This window comes from Toxorhynchites rutilus, chromosome 2 (genome assembly GCF_029784135.1).
Source record: "Toxorhynchites rutilus septentrionalis strain SRP chromosome 2, ASM2978413v1, whole genome shotgun sequence".
Taxonomy (NCBI): Eukaryota; Metazoa; Arthropoda; class Insecta; order Diptera; family Culicidae; genus Toxorhynchites; species Toxorhynchites rutilus.
The window spans coordinates 205,851,214-205,873,837 of NC_073745.1; the positions used below are offsets into that span (position 1 = coordinate 205,851,214).

The window sequence follows — 22,624 nt, forward strand, 5'->3', positions numbered from 1 at the left end:
AATACTATATTTAGAGCATATCACTTTCTCGAATATTTCTTCACTTTTGTAATTTTTTCTCGCCGCATGAACATTCCTTGGGTGAAAATGAACAAAACAAACCAGACAAAACAAAATTGAAATAAATCGTTTCATATATGAAGTCGGGGGGTCTCCGTAGCCACATTGGTTGCGCGTTCGCTTAGTAAGCGATCGATCGTGAGTTCAAAACTCAGGGCCCTCATTGACCATCTTTGTGTTGTTACAGAATAACTACGTCCACACAACATTCATCAGTGATGGAGATCGATCCACGGTCGAATTAAGATCGATTCATCCATACAACTGCTCTGCTCTGCAAGACACATCGGGCTGCTGTTCTATAAATAACTCAACAATGATCAATCAACTGTCTCCGCTGTCCGGTCTAACTGGATAATGGAAGAACAGAACGAAAACTCTTACGACTATATGGCAACTGTGTAAATGTGTACCATATGCAATGGTATAGAAGGGAATACTCTAACGCCGAAAACATGGCAACTGTGTAATGTGCTAATTATAGATATGATAAACATGTGACATGTACACGATTGAAATTCGGCTCTGTTACAGCTAAAGCTAATGAGCCTAAAATAAATAAAAGGGATAATAAATATACAGTGTTTGCCAAATGATCCACTCATTGAAAAAATCGCTTTCGTTCGTTCAAATATGATCTTTCAGGAAACATTTCCCCCAGCGGTATTCTATTATTGTTATGTGCTGCAAATCACGACACAAAAGAGAACGAGACAACTCTGCATCGGCTCGCACTTCATTGCACACCAGCATGCAAGCAAAGCTGTCATATACCCTTAAGTGCAGAAAACTTATTTTCTTCTTTGCCTCTAACATATGCATACCGACCTCTCCATGCATCATGAAACAGCAGGATCATACGGACAACGCAAAGCGAAAGATTCATATTCAGCTAATGTAGCAGATCCTGATTTTTAAGTCTCAGAGAGTGCAAACTATATGATTATTTAGCTCGATAGAGGCTAAGGGAAGGGTAGTCAGATTATATTTTCCATTTTTAACGCCGCTATCTCTTGAAATGTGTATATTCATATAGACCGCATAGTTTTACTAGCAACACCGCTCCAGTGAGAAGCAAAAACTCTCGCGTTTTATCTCTTTTCCCATTCGCTGCTCTCCGCAAATGGTGACGTAATGATGACGTAATTTTTCTTGTATCATTTATTGCTTTACACTTGTCTGTGCAGTGGGTTTCGCTATAGTAAAATGAGACGATATATGCGGTTCAAACTTGTATGCAGGCTTCGAAAATAGTGTGCCATGTTTGATACAACTCGTATATGCAAACAACAGTCTTCGTTCCTCTCTTAGTTTAATCACTAAATGTTACAAAAGTGATTGCTGACATTCATACAAGTATCTGAATGATCCTCTCATATTTGGTTATATGTTCGTGAGAGTTTACTTGCATGACACATTGTGTATCATTTGATTTTGATCGAAATCCAAACACTGTAAATATATGAAGTCATTTTTAACACAACTGCTACCATATACAGTTTTACAATTACACTTATGCTGAATTTTTCACAATACACTATCGGTCTTTGATATGAAATTTCACGAACATTTAAATTTTATTTGCTAGAATTAATCTTATCACTCACCTTACTTGCATACAAAAATGCCCCTGACTTGCATACATTTGCAATGCCGATTTCCCCCAGGCAGCTTGGTTTTGATGTCTCTGTTAGGGAACACATTTCGGTGGGAGGAAAAGCTCCCCCTACTTTCATGTATTTGCAATGTCGATTTCCCCCAGGCAGCTTGGTTTTGACGTTTCTGTTAGGAAACCGCTGCATGTGTCGTCAAACTCGATCAATTAGAAGTGGATATTTTCATTAGAATAGGGGTTGAGATTTTTCAATTTTTCGATAGTTAATTTCATGACATATATTATTCTATTCAATTTGAAAAATTGTTATGGAGTGCCGTAATCGATTGACGCAAAAATTTCATCAATCCATCATGAAATGACTGAGCAATAAGCGTTTGAAATTGGACAATTTTCACAATGTGCTCGATTTTCGATTTTCAATTTGTACCCCAATATGTTCCCGAAAAACGTAATCCTACGTCAAAACTCCAATGAATCCGTTCTTTATTTCGTATCACTTTCTCGTAAAACCGAAGCACTTGGTTTTAAACCAGAAAACCATAAAAACTGTGAGGATTAGCACAGAGCACAAACGCGTCTGTCTGCAATCGCAGCTTAATCGGAACTCTATTTATTTAGAAAACATATATAAGACAAACTCACTCATTTTCACTTAGCGAAAGTGAGTCACTTTTATTCCTCAACTCCCACCTCTGTGGAATAAGCGTACTCTCTCCTTCACTATCGCTATCGTCGAAAAACATTTCGCGATCTTTTCTTTTCAATCACAGTTCTAATACAATATAAAATTAAATTTGTTTTCCGGCATTGATATTTGCAATAGCCGTGAAGTTTGCTTTGTTTTCAAACCCAAAATTTGACATTTCTCTTCGAGACAATTTTGCTCGAAATCTAGTACACTGAAAATAATATCTCGAAAAAGATACATAATACTGAAATCAATTCGATTCGAGTTTGAATTATCTCGAAATGAGTTACTCGTTTCCAAATGCGCAATGTCACCCCTGATTCGACAAAAGTATAGAGCTCAGAATGTTGATAGCCTCAATATTTCATGCACTCAACTCTATTTGGGTAAACCAGAGAAACGCAGTGTGAGTGTCTTTCATTCGCGTTAAAATGCTGATTTATTTTACCACAAATGTAGGAAAACATAAAATTCCAAGGGACAAATACTAACGTTGAAATAGGAAAAACCAACACTAAATTACCTAAGTGTCTTGTCAGGAGCGGGGAAATGTGTTTCTGCTATTTTAGTTGTGTTGTTCAATTCCCCAAGTGACGTTTTAAATCCTGTGCTTTTCAGCCGTGGTTATGTCCAAACGGAAGCACTGAAATGTTTGACCCACCGTAGAACAATATTACAGCACCATGTTCCATCAATTATTGGAATGGTATCCATAGTTACATTTTCAAGAAACGAGAGGTAGAGGTGGATACTGAAGTGGAATTTGAATGGAGTATTTAGTAAAATTTTCGGAAATGTTTGAGGTAATCAAATTAATATTTTTCTCGAGTAGTGTATTTTAGTGTAATGATATACTCTGGCGAAAGGAATTGATCTATGAAGGGTCGACATTCTGTTTTTTAAAATTATATATCACACTGACATCTTTTATGTGCTCGAAATTTTGACATATACTTATCATCATATTTTGACGGTACGAAACGCTTCGATTCACTCTTGAGGAAAGGTTCACGGTAGAACAAAGTTATCTTCAAAGAACATGCTACATCGTCGAAATATTGAGTTGTCTGGGATTTTTTTTGAAGAAATTATAAAAATACTGTTCACTATTATTATTCAACAATTATTGCTTTACACTTTGATTAATGGGAATTCTAGTGTAGAGACACAAATTTCGGACGTTTATACGAGCTACATAAACATAAAACGAAGAATATTTTTACTGTCCATTATATCATTATTTGTTCATCTATCTGTTAACAATAAAACAAAAATTGAACGGAGAAAAAATATTCATAACTAGAATAGTTAAGACCTGATGAAGTGAGAGGGCTCAAAAAAAAAAGTTGTGCCACGGCGTACACGATTCCAGCCCTTCTGGTTATCTCAAACAAAATTATCGAGCAGATTCTGAATCAGTAAAGATGCCGCTGTCGTATGAACCTCGGACACCTCAAAAACATTTTTTTTTGACAAAATGGCGGCCGTTTGAAAAAAAAGCGATTTAATCGTTTTTTCTTACGTTTCCCGATTTTTTTAAAAATACTAAAATTTAAAAAATATAGTTTTTTAGAGATTCATGCGATAGAGAGATGCCTGCAGATAGTATCCATATAAATTCGACAAGAATCGGTTCAGTAGAACTTGGGATATCGTGTACGCCAGTTTGAAGTTCATTGTTATAGCCGTATCAGGTTAGATACCGCATCACTAAAATGACTCTCGGTAAATAATAGTATTTTTGATAAGTCCTTCCTAGGGTATATTCTTGAATGCCTAAACTACAGAAAAATCAAGGAACATTTTTTTGATTTTTTCAATTCTCTAGACTAGAATACTGCCTTAACTATGGAATATTATTTCATACAAAGGACTACCGTTTATTCGATCCTCATTGTCGAAATAATTCCTTGTGCAAAAATCGTTTGCAAAGTACTTCGTACCGAACAGATGCGCAGGGAGATTCTATTTCAATGATAAGATTTATTGTATTTTTGTAACCGGAATAATCATTACAGACAACACATGATTCTTAACAACACGGTTGACGGTTGAAGTGACTGTGAGTGGCAGTTCTTGATTGCAACGGTTGCGATTACAATATAACTAATCGCAACCGTTGCAATCAAGAACTTTCTCTTATTTTAAGCTTGAAGAATTACTATCGAAGTTCAATAATTGCTTGGTATGAAATACTAGGTATTATCGAATAAATTCGTCCCATTTTGTTTTTATTCTTTACGCATCCCACCATTGATAATGTATTTTCTCTCTTTTATATACAGAATTAGACAAAGTTGGTACACTCGATGCCATTCTTAGTGGGGCTTATTGCAGGTCCCAGATGTACTTGTCGAGGCAAATGGCCAGGCTTCGACCTGAACTAACAATGTCCATGTTTTCTGGTAAGTCACGTTAAGCTAAATATTCATCTTTTTCAAAATCACAAATGACAGTGTCCGCAGAGAAAAAAAATGTATATAATGTAATACAGGCGACTGTAAATTCGAACAGAGCCTATGACCCTGATTCTGTCAATCAGCCAGTTACGCGAAACTTTTCGTTTATTCCGTTCCGGTGATATTGATATCAGAAACACATAACGTTCCAGTCGGCCGATTGTCGAGAATGTCGAAAGAAAAAAATCATCGATTGCAATCAATCTTAGGTGTTAAACATTGCAAATGGAAGCCAATCGAATCAGATAATCTGTATGGTTCGTTTGATATGTTATACATTATGATTCCCTGATTCGTTAATGGTTATAATTAATGAAAATTGGAAGCATACATATTTCCTTATAAATTTGTTCTGTTCATCTCTATGCTTATCTATCCACTCTATTAATAACGAGAAACTAATATATCTGCGAGATCCAATATTTATATATCAGTGCGAATCGGTTGCTCGAAATGCAAATGCAGTGAACAAACATTGCAACAAGTGAACGGACACTGTGGAGAGTGGGAAATATTGCAATTTAAGCCTCGCCCGTTCAAAACTTACTGAGTATTGGGTATGTGCTCCTGTGGTCGAGTGGTTAGTGTTACACCTCTCGGGGGTTTAAGGGGTTCTGGTTCGATTTTCATTCTCAAGGGTGTTCGGATCAAAAAGTGGTCAAACTAAACTGCGTGTAAATCGATTATTTGTTTATTAAAAAAAAACAAAGTATCTTTCTTCTTGAAGTTCAATATGTATAAAAGACGGAAAAAATACTCCAAATTGGCGAGCCTTTCGTTTGACGCCTGTCATCAGATTTTGTACAGTCACCTTATCCACTTTCTTCACCGCAGAACGCCAGTTTGCTTTGAACTGCTTCTCGCTGCTAACAGTTTTTTGGGTCTTCTTAACTATCGCCCAATATTTTTCGATTGGGCGAAATTCTGTTGTGTTGGGAGGGTTCTTATCCTTGGGCACAACCCGCATCTTGTTAGCGGCATACCACTCCATGGCCTTTTTTCCATAATGGCAGGATGCCAAATCCGGCCAAAACAGCACAAGTCATGTTTCTTCAGGAAAAGCAGCAAACGCTTTTGAAGACACTCTTCCACGTAAATTTACTGGTACACGGTCCCGGTTGCAACAAAAATGTCGCTTTTCAAGCCACAGGTACAGATAGCTTGCCAAACGAGATATTTCTTGGCAAACTTTGATAGTTTAATAGGCTTGAAAATGTCTGCCACCTTTCCCCTTCCGGTTGCTGTATAATACTCTTGTCCAGGAAGCTGTCTGAAGTCTGCCTTAACGTAGGTTTCGTCGTCCATTACCACGCGATCAAACTTTGTCAACAATGTCGTATACAGCTTCCGAGACCTTGTTTTTGTCGTAAGGTTTTGCTTATCGTGGCGATTTGGAGTCACTACTTTCTTATAAGTCGATATTCCGGATCGTTTTTCAGCTTCATGCACGGTTGTAGACGATATTCCCAACTTATTTGCGACATCTCGAACGAAGAGGTTGGGGTTGCGCTTGAAAGCGCTAGCCACTCTTCTGTTCGTCAATGCGGCCTCCGGCTTTCGATTTCCCCCAGATCCAGGCTTTCTAGTTGTCGACAAACGTTCCCCGAACACTTTTATTACTTTGGTGACGGTTGATTTGGCCACATTCAACGATTTTGCTATTTCTGCGTGCGTGTAGTTTGGATTTTCACGACGCATGTACAAAATTTTGATTCGTCGCTTCTCTCGCTTTGACGTCATTTTGATAACTAAAGATCTAATGTCAAAATCCAAATAGAGGCATCATTCTACACACACACACCTACAAAATGAGGGGTGATCAGGTTTTTTATATGAATGATTAGAAAAAATACGGAGAATTTAAGTTGACCACTTTTTGATCCGAACACCCTTTAATCGAGAGTTTTTCGTTAAAGAAATTTCTTTAGTTTTGCACTGGGGACAAACGTATTTTAGAACTTCAGAATGCATCCAAGGCTTATTTAATTAACATAGAAAATTTATCATAGCACTAATAAGCGCCCTGTTTATTAGTACTAGGTTAAATTTTTACTGATTACAATGTAGAGACGACAAAATTTCTCTAGGTGCGTTCCCACTGAAGAATCAGAAGAAGAAGGATATTGTGTATAATATAAGCCATTCGCGATTTCAAATACACACTCTCGCTCAGGATATTGGGCAGACCTCATGTCTTTCCGAATGCTGATCACACGCAGAGGTTTTGCTCGATGCCTAAGTATAAAACATATTCGGAGTGACGGTGTTGTGAATGAAATATATCGGATACAGTGCAATTTTTTCCGCGCGGCTGTCGATGTTGATGCATGGCCGGGGTTTCCATACGTTGCCCGACGTTTAGGATTGTCTTAATGGACCCACTACACCTAATAGAATTAAAATACCTATAATCTTAAATCCAAAAATCTAAAAATCTGAGATTCATAAACCTAAAAATCCAAAAATTCGTAGATCTGAAATCCAGAAATTTAACATGAAACAATCTCAAGTCCAATGAAATTCAAATCTTCTTCTTCTTGGATGGCACTAACGTTCCAGTGGAACTTTTGCCTTCTCAACGTAGCATTACTTGCGTCATTTTTATAAGTTGTCTTGGTTAAGATTTCTATGCCGAATAACACGCCTTCAATGTACTCTGGAGTGGCAAGCTCTAGAATACGCGTGACCACAGTGCAAGCCGGAAGAATTTTCTTTGACGAAAAATCTCACGACCAGAACGGGAATCGAACCCGAACTCCCGGCATGGTAGTGTGGGACGCTAACCACTCGGCCACGGGAGCACTTAATTAAAAAAAAAATCAAATCTCTAGAATCCAAAAATCTGAAATCTAAGATCGAAGATCCACAAATCTTGAATCTCAGAAACCTAAACCTAATATCGAAACATCAAATAACATCCTAGGAGATCCGTAAATTTATATCTCAAAATACAAAAACCAACAATCCAAGAATCCAAAAATCTCAAAATAAAAAAAAACCAAATAACCTATAATCGAAAAATCATAAATCCGAAAATTTATTATATAAACTGAAAAAATTATAAAACTCAAAAAATCTTATGTTTTCAGAACCTAAAATCCAGATACCTCGAATCAAAAATCCTATGAAACTAAAAAAAAAAATGATTCAATCATAATAATGTAATCTTATATTTCAAAATATAAAAACAAAACATCCAAGAAACTAAAATTCAATGAAACCCAAAATAACTATGATCCAAAAATTATAATAATTTAAGCTTAACAATTCGACAATTTAAAAAAATCAGATCCTTAAATTCAAAAATTTAAAATGCAGAAATCTAAAAATTTAAAACCCAACAATCTGAAATTCAAAAATCCATGGATAGTAAATTCCAATAAAACTCAAAGACTCTATAATCCGAAAAATCTGGAATATAAATTCCTTGAATTTATATTGTTAACCCTGAAATATCCAAAAGTCTAATGAAAGTCAGTAAAACGCAAGAAATAATAAATCCCAAATTCTAAAATATGTATGTTAATCCAAGGCCTTAAAATCTAAAAGCCAAAAACCTAGAATTAAAAAATTTAAAAGTCCTTAGATCTAAAATCCAAGAATCTGAATTTATAGATTTAAAATACCAAGATCTAAAAATATGGTATCTACGAATCCAAGATTCGTTATTGACTGTTTAAAGCTCGAATAATCAAAACCGAAAATTAAGAAGTTGATGCTACTAATTTTTTGAACGTTCTCGAAGAATGATATGATCTAGAATTGATTACATGATTATGAAACATGATAAAGATGGTCACAACTTCATGTGAACAAAAAAGAAAATGGTGAGAGAAGCGACCTTTTTGACTGATTCTGTTTTTGCGTTACTCATGTTTAACGCCTTTGTGGGCGTTTTTAAAATGTTTTGGACTACTAACAAACCATGATCATAGGAGGACAAACCATGATCATTGTTTTTCTTTAAATAAAATCGTCAAAAAAAACATAAAAATTTGAATGATTTGGGCGTGTTATGGTATTACTAAACTAGAGACTTGGGGCTTTCCAACAAACCCAAACACGTCTTAATCACATGTGATTTTTATTTAAAAAAAACGATTTACGTTTACTAATTGCGTGAACACATCTAAAATCGTACAAACCAACATCATTTACCCTATATTGATTTTAAATAGCTTTGACAAGTAGGAACACAATTATAATCATCTTTCTCTGTATCAAAACATGTATGCGCAACCATTGTGCCGGGTTTTCTAGACCGTGTTAGGGAAACGTTTTGCAGTCTGGTCAAATATATGGGAATATAGAAGACATTATTTCAACGTTATTTTAAAAAGTTAATTTGAAAAAAATATAGTTTTTAACGTAGGACTACTTTGAAATAGTTTTTCTTCAGAATGCATTCTCAGAATATGCGCGAAGTAAGCATAGTACAGAGGTTTTACCGACACACAGAAGCAAAGCAGAAAAGAATTAACATTGATTGTATTTGCGAAAACCATTCATTCTTCAGCTTGCGAGCAGAGGATTTTTTTCGACATGGAATCGCTTCGAGGGGAGAATTGTGAATGAATGATGTGAATCCACATTGCAATTCTGTTCTTTTTTGAAAATTTTGTTCTCAAATCCGAGGTGGAAACGAGGTAAAGAGAGTTTTTGTATATATATTTATATAAAGCCATTCCATTCTAAACCGATATAGAACCAAGATTTCCGTGAAAAGCGATAGTTTTGTTCTGTTTCGCAAAATATTGATCCCGTATTTTTTTCTATTGGGGGTCCATTTCGATTTTAGCGATTTTAGCAACAAATCAATATTTTTCCCTTTTTTCCGAAAATCCCTTTATTTTAAATGCATAACTTTTGAACCACTGGACAGATTCCGATGATCAACACATCAAATTGAAGCCAACTCAACTTGTCTTCTCTGAGGAAATATAATTGCAAAAAAATGGATTTTGTTTCTTTAATTATTGATTGCTGAAGCTGAGGTTTTTTACATAACATATCCAAAATTCAGAGAGGCGTCATTTTTTTGTTTTTGAGTTATGATTTTTGAAAACTAACCGATGGTACCTAACATCATTTTTCCCCTTTTTTCTCAACTTTTTTTTTAAATTCATAACTGTTGAACTACTGGGCCGATTCAGATGATCGATATATCAATTTGAAGCCAATGAGTTGAGGTCTTCTTTAAAAAAATATCACACTTGGGTAGATATTGGACTCTAGTCGCATAGATGTAGTCTTGTCGCATAGGAATATTGAACGAACACTAAAAACATCTAAACTGTTAAAAATCATAACTCAAAAACGAAAAAAGGCATCTCTCTGATATTCGGATATGTTATGTGAAAAAACCTCAGCTTTAAAAAAATATAAAAAATATGATACCCTTGGTCCTGCAATCATATAAACTATGAAAAACAATTACAATCAATAATTACAAAAACAAAATTCTATTTTCCTCAAGTATAATATTTTTTAAAATAAGAATAGCTCATTGGCTTTAATTTGATATGTCAATCATCAGACTCGGTCCAGTAGTTCGAAAGCTATAATTTGTTGGGGTGGGAAATAGGGGTAAAATTTTCTCTGAATAGATATGTTATGTAAAAAAATCTCAGCCTTCAAGAAAAAATATTAAAAAACTAGCTGACCCGGCAAACTTCGTTCCGCCCAAAATTTGCTTTTTGTTATCAATACCTTTAAACATTCACGTTTTCTTACTGTGCGCAAGTTCATGAGTCCAATCGCAGGACTGTTCATTGATTGATTTTTTAATCGACCCCGTTGAATTTACCTTTTACTAAAAAATTCCTAGTACTTCTACCAAAACTCATCATTATAATATCAGATTATTTTCAGACACAATTCTCGTTCAAGATTTTGCAACCACTAGCAAAAAACATGTTTCTCCATTACATGGAATAAATGTTTGATACAGAGAATATGATAGAATAAAGACAGACCCCTCCCCTCTTCTCCCCTTAGAGAGGGGGGATGAGTGTCTATTCACCATAGAAATGTTTTGTGCCCCCTAAAATCTTCACATGCCAAATTTGGCTCCATTTGCTTGATTAGTTTTTGAGTTATGCAGAAATTTGTTTTTCATTTGTATGACAGCCCACTCTAGAAGAGGGTGGGAGGAGTGTCGAACCATCTTAGAACTGTTTCTTTCCCATAAAACCTCCACATGCCAAATTCAGTTTACTTGATTAGTTCTTGAATTATGCGGGAATGTATGCTTCATTTGTATGGCAGCCCCCCTCCTCCCTCAGAGAGACGGGAGGAGTGTCTATTCACCATAGAAATGTTTTGTGTCCCCCAAAACCTTCGCATGGTAAAATTGGTATTTTCTTGATTAGTTTTCGATTCATGCAGAAATTCGTCTTTCATTTGTATGGCAGCTCCCTCTTAGATAAAAGATAATGCGGAAATTTGTGTTTCATTTGTATGGCAGCCCCCCTACGAGAGGGGGAAGGAGTATCTAACCACCATAGAATCATTTATTGCACCCTTAAACCTTCAGATGCCTAATTTAGTTGCATTTGCTTGATTAATTCTCGAGTAATGTATAAATTTGTGTTTCATTTGCAGGGCAAAATTTTTTTTCTAGATGACACCAGATCTCCACGTTTCACGCATTTTTAAGACATTTGGCATCGAAAATTCCAAATTTCCTTTACTCCCTCCTTGAAAGATTTTCGAGGATAAAAAAATCGAAACTTTGAGCGCTTTGAGGCACCTCTAAATCATGTCCGATTGAACTGAAGCTTTCAACAGATATTTTTTTGGGCCAATAAACGAAATGTACATGGTCGGTTTTTGAAATTCCATGATGATTTTTTTTCCATACATCCATTGCCACCCTATTGGACACCCTAATGAAAAAATTAAAAAATACGGATCTAATGTTTTGCGATAAAGAACAAAATTGCCACTTTTCATGGAAATCTAAGAACCATTATATCGGTTTGGAATGGAATGACTGTACATACAGCTTTGAGTAAGGTGATGCGGAATAGAGGCGAACAAACTGCAAAGTTTAAAGCCTCTAAAGAACAAAGAAGTGAAGTGAACTGATGGGTTCCGTACATCATTGGTACATCACCGGTAGGTGCAGAGTGTTTGTGTGTGATTCAATCGGACGTAAGTGTAGTTGATTTTATTTGTTAACAAAGATATACGAGGGTCGTTCAAAAAATAAGTTTCAGTGCCTCAGAAATCGCGGAAAAATAAAGTTGGGACAAAAAACAAGGTGCTTTTCGTAACAGGCGTTCGGCGGTCAACGATTCGATAACACTGAAGAAATTCGTGACGCAGTTACATCGTACTTCAAAAAGTTGGACGCTATGCACTTCGCGCTCGGAATAGAAAAACTTTTTTTTTCCGCGATATCTGAGGTACTGAAACTAATTTTTTGAACGACCGTCGTATAATGGTGGTGATGGAACAAATATAAAATCGCCTGTGGTGGCAGTAAAGAGATACATACTGGCAATAAGGACACAAATCTCGTATTTCGTTCTCTAATTCAATACTTATACTCATCCACTCACACAATTACAAGAAGAACGTTCTGCAAACTATCAAAATTTCCATTCATTCATTCATGGAGAATTGATTCAGATGAACAAATGATTACTAAGCTAACGGTAGTCCTACGTCCACCTTGCGGTTATATCACATTATTTCACTCACATCTAGTTTTTTTTTCAAGGAGAGAGATTACGTGAGTCTAGCAATGTGTTCGGACTTAATGGTGACTTTTTCTGATTGATTATTCAATTTTCGTGAATTCGAGCATTGTTTCCGGGTCAGTCCGCTCCTGGCGTTCGGCGCATGTGTGGCTGTTCTGTAGTGGCGTCGATTTTGTTATTTAATACCAGGTGTTTGGCATTCGCGCGCATGGTTTCACAGACCGGAAATTGAACTTCTCTGTAATGTTGCCATTGTGTATTTTTCAAGCTTTATTGGCATTTATTTGAAGAAGAGGGTATTATTGAATGAAAAGCTGTTTTCTTCGTCTTCACTATGTTTTAATAGGTCATCTAATCCAGCCTCCTCAAAACAGAGTAATTTTTGATACTCCAACACAAATAACGAAATTCGAATTTTTTCTCTGTTATTAATTCAAAGTAAGCAACTGAATATAATTCATGGAAGTATAAAGAGCTATAAAATAACATAAAAACGTATTAATCGATTGTGGTTTCATTGGAGTAAGAATCAGAACATAGCATAACTGCATGCTCGAAACAAACATATTTTCTACATTTCATGCAGTTGTTGCGTGTTTTTCGGGTCTTTTATCGAAGAGAAGAATGTATAACGGCCTTCCAGATAATCACCAGATGATAAAGGCTCTGGAATATTAAGTTTGCATATTTCTAATATTCTTTGTCTCTGTATTCTTGGTAAACTTAGAATTAATGCCTTTTTTAGATGGGGTATAAAAAGATAATATAAAAGGATTTCAAGGAACTTCTTTTTTTTTGACGTGGGACTACGTCTAACCGGAATATATGGGGGTAAAATGAAAACATAAACACTGAACATGCAGGAAAAAATGCAAGATTTCGAATGCTTATAACTCGAACATTTTCTACTGAATCGGAAAGATGTTTGCATCAATTGATAGGGAATATTTCTACGCATCTATCGCAATTAATAAAATTGTTATTTTTCATTAGATAAATAATTGAATAACTGTAAAATTTTAAGCGTTATACAAACGCCTTAACTGCCTCGTTTCGATTGGCCCGCTTTACGGTTTCCCCAACACAGACTTCAAAACCAAGCAAACAAATATAAAATCGCCTGTGGTGGCAGTAAAGAGATACATACTGGCAATAAGGACACAAATCTCGTATTTCGTTCTCTAATTCAATACTTATACTCATCCACTCACACAATTACAAGAAGAACGTTCTGCAAACTATCAAAATTTCCATTCATTCATTCATGGAGAATTGATTCAGATGAACAAATGATTACTAAGCTAACGGTAGTCCTACGTCCACCTTGCGGTTATATCACATTATTTCACTCACATCTAGTTTTTTTTTCAAGGAGAGAGATTACGTGAGTCTAGCAATGTGTTCGGACTTAATGGTGACTTTTTCTGATTGATTATTCAATTTTCGTGAATTCGAGCATTGTTTCCGGGTCAGTCCGCTCCTGGCGTTCGGCGCATGTGTGGCTGTTCTGTAGTGGCGTCGATTTTGTTATTTAATACCAGGTGTTTGGCATTCGCGCGCATGGTTTCACAGACCGGAAATTGAACTTCTCTGTAATGTTGCCATTGTGTATTTTTCAAGCTTTATTGGCATTTATTTGAAGAAGAGGGTATTATTGAATGAAAAGCTGTTTTCTTCGTCTTCACTATGTTTTAATAGGTCATCTAATCCAGCCTCCTCAAAACAGAGTAATTTTTGATACTCCAACACAAATAACGAAATTCGAATTTTTTCTCTGTTATTAATTCAAAGTAAGCAACTGAATATAATTCATGGAAGTATAAAGAGCTATAAAATAACATAAAAACGTATTAATCGATTGTGGTTTCATTGGAGTAAGAATCAGAACATAGCATAACTGCATGCTCGAAACAAACATATTTTCTACATTTCATGCAGTTGTTGCGTGTTTTTCGGGTCTTTTATCGAAGAGAAGAATGTATAACGGCCTTCCAGATAATCACCAGATGATAAAGGCTCTGGAATATTAAGTTTGCATATTTCTAATATTCTTTGTCTCTGTATTCTTGGTAAACTTAGAATTAATGCCTTTTTTAGATGGGGTATAAAAAGATAATATAAAAGGATTTCAAGGAACTTCTTTTTTTTTGACGTGGGACTACGTCTAACCGGAATATATGGGGGTAAAATGAAAACATAAACACTGAACATGCAGGAAAAAATGCAAGATTTCGAATGCTTATAACTCGAACATTTTCTACTGAATCGGAAAGATGTTTGCATCAATTGATAGGGAATATTTCTACGCATCTATCGCAATTAATAAAATTGTTATTTTTCATTAGATAAATAATTGAATAACTGTAAAATTTTAAGCGTTATACAAACGCCTTAACTGCCTCGTTTCGATTGGCCCGCTTTACGGTTTCCCCAACACAGACTTCAAAACCAAGCAGCCTTGGGGAAATCGGAATTGCAAATACACGAAAGTAGGGGGACTTTTGTTCTCTCCGAAATGTGTTCCCTAACACAGACTTCAAAACCAAGTAGCGTTGGAGAAATCGACATTGCAAATAGTGATCCCTGATTTTTGAAATTAATCGTTCATCAGCTAATCGAATACTTTTCAGCAGTTTGCTATTCGATACGATTAATCGCCCCAAATAATCGATTAATCGTCACACTGAGAGAAATAATTAGTTAGACTAATATTTCTTATTTGCTAGAAAGCCATCTGGAATCAAAAAGTGTTCATTCCGCCTGAAAATCAATTATCATCTTCTACGCTCCCCTAAACTCGCAAAAGATGCTCAATTCGTATTGACTGCATTGAGTTTCGTTTACGAGTCTAGGGGAGCACCAAAGATAATGATTGAATTTCAGGATAAAACGTTTTTTTTCTGTGGGTTTGGATCGATTAATCGACGTAAATTATTCGTTCGCTTCGATTATTGGTTGCGTAGTATTCGTTCGATTAATAACTTATTCCTTTAGGAAGTATTCGATTAATCGATTAATCGAACGATTATCGGGGATCACTAATACATGCAAATACATGAAAGTAGGGGGAGCTTTTATTCACAACAAAATGTGTTTCCCTCACACATACTTCAAATCCAAGGAGCGTGGGGAAGTTGGCATTGCAAATACATGCAAGTCGGGGCATTTTTGTTCCGACTAAAATATGTTTCCTCAACACAGGCTTGCCTTTGTGCAGACTAGAGTGCGTTTCCCTAACACGGTCTTCTAAACTTAGGTAGCTGGTAAAATAGTGCAGACACTAGAGACAAGGCATTTGTTCAAACTTTTTACTCACAACGCAAATATATTGAATTCAATTGAATTCGGAGATTGTTTCATTTAATCAAAAATTTAATGAATAAAAACAAATGATTACTAAGCTAAGGTAGTCCCACGTCAACCTTGCGGTTATATCATAGATACAACCCACCCTTTATTTTTCTTGTTTTTTTGTCGATATTGTTCATTATAAAAAAAGTATCCCCGAAACTGTAACTGTTAAAAATTACCATAAGCCACCGATAAGTTTATAGTTTACTGTTTACAATTCTTCCATAAGTGAAATTCTTTCACAAGTGTGTGTATGTATGACCATTAAATTTAGCGAATAACTATACGAAAGTCAAACATTTATATGTTGCTTTTGAAAGTATGAATCTAACGACGAATATATCAACGAATAGTTAATATATGGATCCGTTCAATCCAGTTACAAAAGGGACTGTAATCAATGATCTTATGCATTATATTCAATGAAAATTCCACGGCACTAACATTTCATTCAACAATATTCTAGAATATGAAAAAAGGCAGTTGTCCAAAAAAGTTACTCCTATACTCGCGTTGGTGTGTCAAAATAGTGGTACACTTCCCCTTTGTACCAACACATGCGTTACGCTAAACGATGACGAACGACGAATAACGAAGCTAAAGAGAATCGCAAAGTCGTAGTGTTGATATTTTTTGAGAAATGAACGAATTTTTCTACTGACATATCAATGCGCGAGTATAGGAGTGTTAAATGTATCCACAGCGATGCGTGTCGATGCGTAATTCTGTTTGTTCCTTGAAGGCTTTTGTGTAGGAGAGTCGTTGAAGATTTGTTTTAAAGAAAGATAGAAAAACTAATAATTTTGGTAGTCTTGTATTATATACTTTTTTCGCTATAACTGTTTGAACAGGATCATAATAACAAACACAGTGAAATCAGTTGTATTTAGCTTTACGACAACGGTATTTGATGTCTATCATAATCAGATTGAAGAAACTGTTTCATACTTGGGTACCGTAGATTACATTCAACTCATTTTAAACTGTGCCGGGAAAATTTATCATTCTGAAGCTTCATTACAAATTTGATGCTATGCACAGAAATAGTGAATCGATTATGGCTTCGAAGGCAGGCGCGCGCCTTATATTGAGAAAACGTATCATTCTAGAATTCTGTGTTTTCCAGTGTAATGTTTGGGCAAGTTCAAAAACAGTGCAAACATTTCTAAATGGCCCTTATCGATGCATTTATTAACATAAGTGAAGGTTGTTGGATGCTGTGATAGCTAATAGATTGCGAACTTTATGAGAAATTTGCTACGTGAACTGAGAGAAAGTTTTCGATCCGATATGGAGGAGATAATTTGAATAATCATAACGCAGCATTTATCGTGCTGAGTGCTGAGAACCAGGGAATGGACTTTCAAGCTCATGTTATAAAGTTCATCAAAATTTTCTGCCGCCAATATTGGAAAAAATATTTCTAGCCCTATGAAACGGCTGTCGGAGCGTTTCCAATTCCTGATTCAACATTTTCGGCCCGCAGCATTCGCAGTCCGACGAGGAAGAATCCGATTCCACCCGTTCGATGGCTATTTTGTAGCGCTGAATTGTTTCCCGACAGTTGGTATGGAAGTCCTCGTAGCATTCCACCAAGTCATTGAAGTGAAAGCGCGCTTTTGGCGAATCGATAATGAAATCGGTATCGCTATCCGCCGATCTCGGTTCGATGAAAAGGGGTTCCACAAAAACGTTTGGAAACGTGGCCGGAAGGCTCGCGTTTTGATTGTTCTGTGTGGTGGCAGCGCTAGACAGCTGTGATACAATGGTTGTGTTTTCCTGTGTTGAAGGGGGCCTCGTAAAGGTTATCAAACCGTCGTCGTTTTCGCCGCAAATATTCAAAAAAGATGTGCCATCGTTTGGGTGGCGCTCGACGTCTTCTGCCAGAGCTTCGAAAAGTGGTGAAACTTCAACTGTTATTTGAGGAAGTTTGGGACGAGTTGAATTTTGAGGTTCGATGGCCTGTGCAAGCTTTTTCTTTACTTTCCTCCTGTAACGATACAGTTTATCTTGTGTCGTACGAGTTTCTAGATTAGGAAAACTTGTTTTTCCCTCCACTTTATTCGCATCCATTCGGAGAAACGATGTTTGAGGGGGCGGCAGTGGCTTAGTTGTTTTTTTCCGGTTCTGTTCTACTAAATGGTTTGCATTTTCCCTTTCAAATTCATTTCGATTTTCTCGAAGGGTTGTCCTTTTTGGGGTTTCATCTGCGAGGAACCTTTTTTGTGCCGAGAAGAACTCCGGCACTGGCAAATGTGCTGGCGGAATGTTTTTCGCCTTTTTTAACGATTGTTCGGTATCCTTCCGGAAATTCTTTGGGGTTGACGAGGGAATATCGAAAAAGTCAACCTTTTGGCGTGTGTCAAACTGGTGCCGAGCGAATTTTTCCAACTTACACTGCTTTGTCTTTACCACCTGTTCGTTGAAATCGTTTGTTTGTAACCATTTGGTACACTTTTCGAAGGTGGTGTGACGGTCCTCACCCTGCTGGCTTACCCTATATAGGATGTCATCGTCATCTCGCTGGTCATTGGCGATTTCGACAGATTTCATCCTGTGTGATTGATGACTGTGTGCTGATGTTGGCCGATGGTCTCTGGTGACTGTGGTAATGAGATTCTGTTTCACGCGCTTAGAGCTGTCCTTGTATTGGTTTAGGCAACGCTCTAAACACTTTCTCACAATCGGTTCGCTCAGCTGGGTCAAAATGTCGTTTTCGGGGAAAGTTATCACAATCAGGAAATCGATCTCGAATTTTTGCTGCGTTAGTATATCGTTGGTTGTGGGTAAAAAATCGTTACTTGGCTTGCCGTTGATGAAAGTCAATTGTATTGGTGCCAGGTTCGATCTAACTTCGCGTTGGCTGAAGAAACACTCCACCGAGATGTTATCCTTGCTACATGCGACAGTGCAAATGTCTGTTTCAGTTATTTCGTAAAGCTCGCAGTATTTTGGCAGCAAAGCATTCAACATGTAGAAGGAGAAAACAAGTTAGACATTCTGTCATTGATATGCAAATGAAAGGGGTTTCATTACACTTACTTCTTGCTTTCGAAGACCACCTCCGATGTGGTTAGGTCAATCAGCGAGAATGTCCTGTCATAATGAGCCAAGGCCAGCGTTCGTAAATCCACCAACAGTTTGCGATAGTTCTCCTTCAATGTTTGGTTTCGTTTCCACGCTGGTTCGTCACAAAAGACATTCTTCAAGGTCACCGTCGTTCCTTTTGATCTTCGCCCATGATAATACTGTGAGACCGATTCGAAGTTCAGCTGGGAACTCTCGCTCGTGACGGAAGCTTGCTTGAATAGCTTCGAATGAAATTCCCCATCGTGAATAGATTCGATAAGCACCTCTTCGCACTTGCCGATAATATCCGACAGCGAAGAGCTCGTGAGCCGAGCGAATGTTTTTGTTTGCCTGTTCTGTTCGAAATCTATGTTCAGTAGACAGCTGTTCCCAAAGGTTTTTTTTCGATGAGTAGCAAATTGTAGCACTGAGGATAATAAACAAATGGAGGGGGAGCCCTTACCAGTTTCCAATACTTTGTAGATCCGCTTTGCTGATTCCATTCCCATTGTCAAGTACTTGTACCCAGAGCAACTCCAAACAAATTCGTATCGCGATGGTGGAACTGTGCGCGTCAAGGCAATTTTTGAGCTGCGAAACGAGGTAACGGGTAACCAAAAATAGAATGGAACATATGTAAGCGCTGCCGCTATTCCCATGTTTACTCACTAATGCGAGGATTATTTCCGCCAATGTTTCCATCAAAGGTGAGTCGCGAATTATTTACAATCTGATTGATGACGCTGATGGCACAGAGCGGCAGTAAGCGATGAGTACTTTGATTCGTTGCTTTCACTATGGTGCACAGGATGAGACCAACCCAATGAATGTGGACGAATGATGACACTTTTTTGTCATGTTCAGTTCTGTTTTGATTGGATATTTGTGAAGAATAACTGTTTCAATTTTTTTCAGAGACAGCCCATATTCCAATAAATCTCCATAATATTTCAAAGGACGCTTCCATAGATCGAAAGCATCATCATTACATTCAACTGTTTAATCTAGTATTGTATAGTGAACATAGTTGGCTTGTGTGCTCATTATGCCAGACTCAAAAAAAAGGGGTTGAAATCACGTTGTTTCATTTATTTATCTGGACTGTAGCGATATATCTCGTTCTAATTATCCTTTCGATTGAACGTTTCATAGCGCTGCGGATTACCTATCGGCCAAGGTAGCATTTATTAGCTATCCGTTTGTGCCGTTCGTTGTTTGCGTTCTTTGTGCATTGTTCTCATTTGTAATGTAAATAAAGACATTAGAACTTATAGAAAACTAGATGACCCGGAAAACTTCGTCCCGCCAACAATTTATTTTTCATTATCACATTCACGTTTTTTACTAAGCACATGTTCATGGGTTCAATCGCTGAACTGTTCATTGATTGATTTTCTAATCTACTCTTTAATGTTGCCTTTTACTATGAAATTCCTAGTACTTCTACCAAAACTTGTCATTATAATATCAGATTATTTTCAGACACAATTCTCGTTCAAGATTTTTCAACCAACTGCAAATATTTTTATTTATATAGATAGAAGAAGATATACTGCGTTTTATCACATTAAACAAAAATCAATTGTCATGTATGGTTGAAATATATTTGGTTGAAATATGTGTATTAGTTTTACGGGACCCCCTCTCCATTTCAAAGGAGGGAGGGGTGTCATACCATCATAGAAACATTTCTCATATTTCTCATATTCAATGGCATGTGAAGGTTGCCAAATTTGGCTCCAGTTATGCAGAAATTTATGTTTCATTTCTATGGCATCCCCCCTTTGAGAGGGAGGAGAAGTGTCTAACCACCGTAAAAACATTTATTGCACCCTAAAACCTACACATGCCAAATTTGGTTTCATGTGCTTGATTAATTCTCGAGTAATAAAGAAATTTATGTTTCAGTTGTATGGCAGCCAACCCTTAGAGATGGGGGAGCGTCTAACCACCATAGAAACATTTATTGCACCCTAAAACCTCCACATGCCAAATTTGGTTTTATTTGCATGATTAATTCTCGGGTAATGCAGAAATTTGTGTTTCGTATGTATGGCAGTTCCCCCTTAGAGAGGGAGGTGGAGTGTCCAACCACCGTAAAAACATTTATTGCACCCTAAAACCTACACATGCCAAATTTGGTTTTATTTGCTTGATTAATTCTCGAGTAATGCAGAAATTTATGTTTCGTATGTATGGCAGCTCCCCCTTAGAGAGGGGGGAGGAGTGTCTAAACACCGTAAAAACATTTATTGCACCCTAAAACCTACACATGCCAAATTTGGTTTCATACGCTTGATTAATTCTCGAGTAATAAAGAAATTTATGTTTCAGTTGTATGGCAGCCCCCCCTTAGAGAGGGGGGTGGAGTGTCTAACCACCATAGAAACATTTATTGTACCCTAAAACCTCCACATGCCAAATTTGGCTTCATTTGCATGATTAATTCTCGAGTAATGCAGAAATTTGTGTTTCGTATATATGGCAGCTCCCCCTTAGAGAGGGGGGGTGGAGTGTCTAACCACCGTAAAAACATTTATTGCACCCTGAAACCTCCATATGCCTAATTTGGTTTTATTTGCTTGATTAATTCTCGAGTAATGCAGAAATTTGTGTTTCATTTGTATGGCAGCCCCCCTAATAGAGGGGGAGGAGTATTTAACCATCATAGAATCATTTATTGCACCCTAAAACCTCCACACGCCAAATTTCGTTTCATTTTGATTTTTTTTCTAGTAATACAAAAATTTGTGTTCCGTTTGCATGGCAGCCCCCCCCTAAGAGAGGGAGAGGAGTATCTAACCACCGTAAAAACATTTATTGCACCCTTAAACCTTCACATGCCAAATTTGTTTTCGTTTGCTTGATTAATTCTCGAGTAATGCAGAAATTTGTGTTTAATTTGTATTCCTCAGGAATAATGGGTGTGTCACATCAAATTGCATCATGGAAAAAACGCTGTAGAAATTTTATTTTTAGGAATTATATCTTCAGCTTTCGCTTATAATCAGATAAGAGTGTATAGATCACGTTGGCCATGCTTCACTGTCAATTTTTCGTAAATTTGGAGTAATGTCGTCGAACGAAAAAGAGCGTCGTGAATTAATCCTGTGCACTCATTTCGAGAATCCGGAGTTGTCACATCGGGACATCGGTAAGATGCTGGGAATCGGTCCACGGTCAGCAGAGTACTAAAACGATACTTCGAGAACCTAACCATCGACCGGAAGGTGAAGAACGGCAAAAATGGATGCTCCGTCAGTGAAAAAGATCACAAGCGCGTAGTTAAGCAGTTTAGACGTGATCCGAGAAGTTCGGCCCGGGATGTCGCCAATAAGCTGAATTTGTCAAGTTCATTCGTCCAGCGGACCAAGCAGCGGGAGGGCCTGCGTACATACAAGGTTCAGAAGGCTCCTAACCGCGACGAAAGGCAAAACATGGTGGGGAAGACGCGAGCCCGGAAGCTGTACACCGAAATGCTGACGAAGCCGCATTGCCTGGTAATGGACGACGAAACCTACGTCAAAGCGGATTTTCGTCAGCTGCCGGGCCTGTTGTTCTTCTCCGCAGAGGACAAATTCAGCGTTCCGGAGGAGATTCGCAAGCAGAAACTATCCAAGTTTGCCAAAAAGTACATGGTGTGGCAAGCGATCTGCTCTTGCGGAAAGCGGAG

At 37.1% G+C, this 22,624-nt stretch overlaps 2 protein-coding genes across 6 annotated transcripts in view; one reads left to right on the top strand and one right to left on the bottom strand.

Moving 5' to 3' along the window:
• The window catches only part of LOC129767870 (protein furry), a 248,238-nt gene that overhangs the window by 126,396 nt on the left and 99,218 nt on the right, over positions 1-22,624 (top strand). For all 5 annotated transcript variants that reach the window (XM_055769115.1, XM_055769116.1, XM_055769117.1 and 2 more), the window contains one exon: positions 4,652-4,771. In XM_055769115.1, the coding sequence (XP_055625090.1) occupies positions 4,652-4,771 (120 nt within the window). The remainder of the gene's footprint in view (positions 1-4,651; positions 4,772-22,624) is intronic.
• On the bottom strand, positions 16,681-19,740 carry LOC129767875 (uncharacterized). The gene is made up of 4 exons (XM_055769125.1): positions 19,621-19,740; positions 19,415-19,542; positions 18,925-19,335; positions 16,681-18,853 (listed from the first exon to the last, which is right to left on the bottom strand). Exons 1-4 carry the CDS (start codon positions 19,651-19,653, stop codon positions 17,269-17,271), a joined length of 2,157 nt encoding a protein of 718 aa, XP_055625100.1. The 5' UTR covers positions 19,654-19,740; the 3' UTR covers positions 16,681-17,268.

What these genes read in the sequence shown, in the direction of transcription:
- LOC129767875 (XM_055769125.1), bottom strand. Translation starts at nt 19,653, where the DNA reads ATGGAAACATTGGCGGAAATAATCCTCGCATTA. An exon ending in CTACAAAGTATTGGAAACTG is followed by an intron (nt 19,336 to 19,414) that starts GTAAGGGCTCCC and finishes CTTTGGGAACAG; the next exon opens with CTGTCTACTGAACATAGATT. An exon ending in GTGGTCTTCGAAAGCAAGAA is followed by an intron (nt 18,854 to 18,924) that starts GTAAGTGTAATG and finishes CTCCTTCTACAT; the next exon opens with GTTGAATGCTTTGCTGCCAA.